Genomic DNA, 5,365 nt, shown 5'->3' with positions numbered 1-5,365 from the left:
ATTCCCCGCCACAAAACCCTAACCCGAATAAAAATATCTTCCTCGTCTTCTTGGTTTCTTCCTTTCCCTCTTTCGGCTGGAGCTCCGCGTGAGGAAGGAGACGATGTCGCACTTCGGGAGATCGGGGCCGCCGGACATCTCCGACACCTACTCTCTCCTCGTCCTGAACATCACCTTCCGTAATTTCTTTATCTCCCTATGTCACTCAGTCAGCTGATTTACCAAGTCTCTGTGTTTGTGGGTTGTCTTCAATGGCATGCTTGTTGGTTCTTACGTGTTTTCAGGGACGACTGCTGATGATCTGTTCCCGCTGTTCGATAAGTACGGGAAGGTCGTGGATATCTTCATCCCGAGGGACCGAAGGTTCTTCGTCTGTCATCTCCCTCTTCTATGAGATTTGTTGTATTGATGCGTTATCACTTCTCAATATCATGCGAGCTGTTGTTGGATTCTGAGGAAGTAGGGGCTACTGGGTTTGAGTAGCTCGTGATATGTGTGCTCGAAATGCGGTTGCTTTTCTTCGTTGCATTTGTTTGGCGCTCGTAAGCATTTTTCCTCTGAAACTCTGTGCTGGAAGTACATCAATTGAAATTGACCCGAGGTGCCCATCTGGTTCCGCGAGAAAACGGGAAACTGTAACCTTAACTTGGAACGTTTTCTTTTGCCATTTTTTTAACCCTGGTAATTGGTTTTGCGTGCTAAATATTTGATTATTCTAGACGATTTGAGATTGACTTTGTGGCCCTTTCACCTGCTTGCTGCAGGACCGGCGAGTCACGTGGCTTTGCATTTGTTCGCTATAAGTATGCGGATGAGGCACAAAAGGCAGTGGAGAGGCTTGATGGTATGATTCACTTGTTATGCCTTGTCGATTGTTGAGTTTATTGTATTTGACTATCTGCATGTTCATTTTAGTAATTTGCTTATCCATAATACTTTAACAGGAAGAGTCGTTGATGGCCGGGAGATAACAGTGCAGTTTGCAAAGTATGGGCCTAATGCAGAGAGAATGTAAGTATCCACTTTGATTTGATGCAGCTGCTTGTTATCACTAAATCTGTGCAGTGTCTTGGGGGTTAGGTTTTTACCAGGAAGTTAACATTGATACGATGGATATTTTATGCTACTATTCCCGATGGCATACGCTGTGGTCAGGAAGGAGAAGTGAGATGAGGAAATGGAGAAGGGCCATGCGTTATTATCATTGGCTTGATTTGATTGATTTTTCTTCTTTTTTTTTGGATGACTACTTTGACTGAAGTTTCAACCTTAAAACCTAACTGCTTTATCTTTGATACTCTTTAACTTTCATCCTAACCTTAGCCAGCAGCTGAAAAAGTTTTTAATGTTGATACACCAAAATGAGGCTTGCTTGTTTGAGAGAAGAGAAGGATCAGAATTTGTTTTGTTTGCACGTTCAGCTGTTGCTCCCAGCGGTGCAGATGAGGGGAAACTTTGATTTTAGATGCTGCCCTATCAGACCTTAAATTCTGGGCATTCAAGCAAGAGATCTTGACTTGAATGCATTATGATGTATTATGGGTAGACTTGTACAGTTTCAAGTGTCTGAGACTGTATATGTGTTTCTTACACGAGCGGAGTTTTTATATTCTCTCTTTCTCGGGGTTTAACAAGGCAGACCAATAGCAGTTTACATAAGCTGAGCTTGATATGCAAACTCTATCATTGTTTGCAGTCAGAAGGGCAGGGTCGTTGAAACGGTTCCTAGGTCAAGGCACAGATCAAGAAGTCGCAGCCCTCGGAGAAGGTAATAATTGGTATTTTTCTTTCATATGAACGTTGTAATTCAATGTTTCATCCTCATTTGGCTATAGTAGCTTTGTGTTCAGTACTATAAATATTGAGGGACTAGCTCGCTAGGCCAGAAGCAGATTGGATTCTTAAGTGTCAAATGTGAAAACTGTTTTTGAGTGAGGACTTCGGTTGGCCCTTCTATACGAATTGTACAGAAAAGTTAATAGGTATTTTTTTCATTTCCACTTCACTAATTTATGTTAACTAATGTTTGTTCTCATGCATCATTTTTGAGTTACATACTTGGAATCGTGCAAATCCTACATGTCAAGGAAACTAGTTCTGACTTATGTCCAAAGTAACTTTTCTAGGTACCGAGATGACTACAGAGAAAGGGATTCTCGAAGGAGGAGCCGCAGCAGAAGTCGGGACAGGTACCGCGAGAGGGACAGGGATGGCCGTGGGAGGAGCAGGAGTCCAAGTGCAAGTCCTAATTACTCGAAAGGTCGGGGCAGGGACCGATATGATGACGAGCGTAGGAGCCGAAGTCGATCAGTTGACAGGTTCTTATTTGATCTGAGGTTCATTTGGTTTGATTTATGTGCTTGCAGTGATGATCCAATTTTCACTGTGTCTGTTTTTGTAAGCAGTGCCTCTCCTCGGCGGAGCCGGAGCCCCCGCAGGAGCCGCTCTCCTACTAGGAGCCCTCGTGAAGATGGGAGTCCCGATAGGCGCAGTCATGATAGACGATCTCCAACACAAAGTGCTTCCCCCAGAGGTCGACCTGCCGATTCTCGAAGTCATTCTCCTCGAAATTCGGGCGTCGATGTGAGTTGTAACCATGGAAGTTTTGATTTGCACTGAAACACTCAGCTTGCGGGGTGCTGACTTGTATTTTCCTTGCCAAATCAGGAATGAATGTGGATGGAGGACTGCAGTGTGTGAAGCATGCTGGCGTGCTTATCTCCTTTTGTGGCTTTTGAGTACTGGATCATGATCAATGGCTGTCCCTTATAAATTTTAATGCTACTTTTGGTAGGATTGGATCATTTTCAAACTATATTTGTGTCTTGTTTTGCTATATCTGATTTGACTGTCTCAGGCTACCCAGTTCCGCTTACGTGTTTATTGTTATATATCCCCATTATGCTAAGATGCATTGATTTCACTGCTGCAATTCGCTTTATAGTAATGTTCGGGGTGGAGAGATGGGCTGCTGATATGTTGATAGTAGCTGTTGGTGCTTTTTGTAAATCGTTGATGGATGGTCGTGATTTGGATGATGCTTGCATCAGTGTGCTGGGTGTAGCGGTAGATAGCTCGGGGTGGAACAATAACTAGTATTTCAAAAATGACCTGATTGGTAAGATCTTTTCCCTTATATATAACCATTTCTAGTAAATCTCCTATGTTTTGGGTTCTAATTTTCAACTTGGCTGTCGTCACTGCGGCTGCTGCTGATCGTCCCACTAATAAGAACCTAAAAGCCTGGGTCTTTTGCTGTGATGGTTGGAGAGGTGGGTCCAAGTGTTGACGTGCTTGACCAGTAGCTGATGCTGCATGTGCAAGCGGAGCTTGGATCTGAAAATATTGATGAGGATTCAAAATGCAAAACCTCTTCTGCTGATCCCATTGAAGGGTAACATCTTTTCCATTGGTTGAATTACATGGGGGGCGCTTGGCTCATGCTTACCATGTTAACCCAATTTTGGCAAGGATTTATAGCTCTTCTTGTTTGTGTAGGGACTACTGAGATAGTAGAATCAGTACGTGGTTGTAGCACTTGAAGTTTGTAGCTGGTTTCCAATTCTCAGATTCGTGTTTACGCAGATTTAAGTTTACTCCCTTCCGGAACTCCTTCCATGTTCGTAGGAAGCATTTGCTTCTTCTTCTGGGTGCTGCTTTTTCTGTTGTTGATTACTTCACAGGTGGATATGTTTGCTTCTAAAGCCCTCCATTATCCTTGAGTTGAGTTCATGCTGCTAGAACACACCAATAGCTCAGTGTTCTGTTAATTACTTGTGGAGACTTTTTGGGTATGGATCTATTGGCCGTTGTCTCTTTTATGAATGCCTATTGGCAGTTGGCTCATTTCACCAAGTGTCGTTGAGAATCAATGGAGAGGTCCATCTATAGGGACGTGGGAATAGCTTCGTGTGGTCATTCATTTTGGATTTTTGAGCCGTAATGAGTTGAGGGGTTTGCCTGTACCAGGTTATTATTGGGGTCCAAATCAGTAAATAATGAAGTCTGTATCAGTGATCTTTTTTGCTCAAAGTAATCAGAAGATCACCATAGTTTTGCATCGACTGCACTGCAAAAAGAAGTGGATTGTGTTAAGCCAAGTTGCCTGTAATATGACCTATGGCCTCTCCATTTTATTCCCGGTATCCTTGATCATTGTAATCTCGGGTATGCATGGGCAAACTCGTACCAATTTTTGATGTTAACTTGAATAATTTTTCATGGGGGAAAGTTCCATGGCTGACGGGGAACATGACCTCCTCCTCTCTGTTCCAACGACCCCTCACTAATAACTACTTCTTAATCGCATGTATTGGATATGTTTGTTTATATATGTAATGATTGTTTATAATTTTTAGGGATGAATTCATTTCTTATGAATAATTTATACTAATTACTTGCGGCTCTTTTTTTCCCAATTTTTTCTTTTTCCTTTATGTCCAACATTTTCTTACTCGTCCCAAGCAAAGTAGCAATTTTCAATTTTATTTTCTTTAAAAAATTAATCAATTTTAATACTATCATGTACGAAACGATTCGTGACAGAAAAATCTTGAAATTTTTACTCAGAGAATATAAATTTTGTTATAGAAAATAATTAATTTTATTTCTAGAAAATTAATCAATGTTAATTTTACTATCTACAAAATGATTCATACTAAAAAAGATTTTAAAAATTTTAATTCAACGTATATAAATGTATGTTTTTGACGATCTAAAGAGATGTCGTAAATAGTCTATTGCTATTATTAGCATTGCAACAATTTAAGTATATATATAGTGTCTTTACATTGATAATGTAACAATGAAAAATTCATACGTATTATAATCTATTTAATTTTTCCTTTGGTTTCATCATAGAAAATTTTAATTATTAATAATTCCAGTACCAAATTTATATATGAAAAAAGATTATAGAATATCGACATAATTTTTGTTATAGTTTAAAGTAGGTATATCTATTTATTTATTGATACATATTTTAAAATTAAATTAAATAATTTATAAGATAACTGTTTTGCTTATACAAATGTGTCTCAAATGAATATTGCGCGTTCATTAAAAGAATCACTTTGGTAAAAGAAGGGGAAGTAAATTTTCTGAAATTGTTTTTTTTTCCAAATGTTAATTTTGACCTTAAATTATACATACAAATTTTAATTTCTATTAAGGCTACTGTAATACAAATTTATTAAAAAGCAAATACTTTAATTATTATATTTATCTCTTAAATTTTTTTTGTATAAATTGAATTGAATATATATATAAAACTTGTGCATCGTGTATTTGTATATAGGTATATGTATTATAAAAAGAATAGTTTAATTTAATGTAATTGGAAAAAGGAACAAGAAAAATCATTTTC

General features: G+C 38.7%; 1 protein-coding gene across 4 annotated transcripts; it reads left to right on the top strand.

Moving 5' to 3' along the window:
- LOC116202249 (serine/arginine-rich splicing factor SC35-like) lies at positions 1-4,060 on the top strand. Of its 4 annotated transcripts, XR_004156035.1 has the most exons (11): positions 1-179; positions 285-363; positions 765-844; positions 945-1,011; positions 1,697-1,768; positions 2,115-2,318; positions 2,406-2,583; positions 2,668-2,790; positions 2,945-3,118; positions 3,233-3,394; positions 3,499-4,060. XR_004156035.1 is itself a non-coding variant. In XM_031533719.1 (8 exons), the coding sequence occupies exons 1-8, from the start codon at positions 104-106 to the stop codon at positions 2,671-2,673; spliced, it is 762 nt and encodes a 253-aa protein (XP_031389579.1). In that variant the 5' UTR covers positions 1-103; the 3' UTR covers positions 2,674-2,923. The 4 variants fall into 4 exon arrangements, 2 of the variants coding, with proteins under 2 accessions (XP_031389579.1, XP_031389581.1); XR_004156034.1 differs by having other exon boundaries at positions 2,945-3,394; XM_031533719.1 differs by lacking the exons at positions 2,945-3,118; positions 3,233-3,394; positions 3,499-4,060 and having other exon boundaries at positions 2,668-2,923.
- The last annotated feature ends 1,305 nt before the right edge of the window (positions 4,061-5,365 follow it).

Source organism: Punica granatum, chromosome 4, assembly GCF_007655135.1.
Source record: "Punica granatum isolate Tunisia-2019 chromosome 4, ASM765513v2, whole genome shotgun sequence".
Classification (NCBI taxonomy): domain Eukaryota; kingdom Viridiplantae; phylum Streptophyta; class Magnoliopsida; order Myrtales; family Lythraceae; genus Punica; species Punica granatum.
Note: the sequence above shows the minus strand (reverse complement) of the source record. Positions and strands in the feature narration are given on the sequence as shown.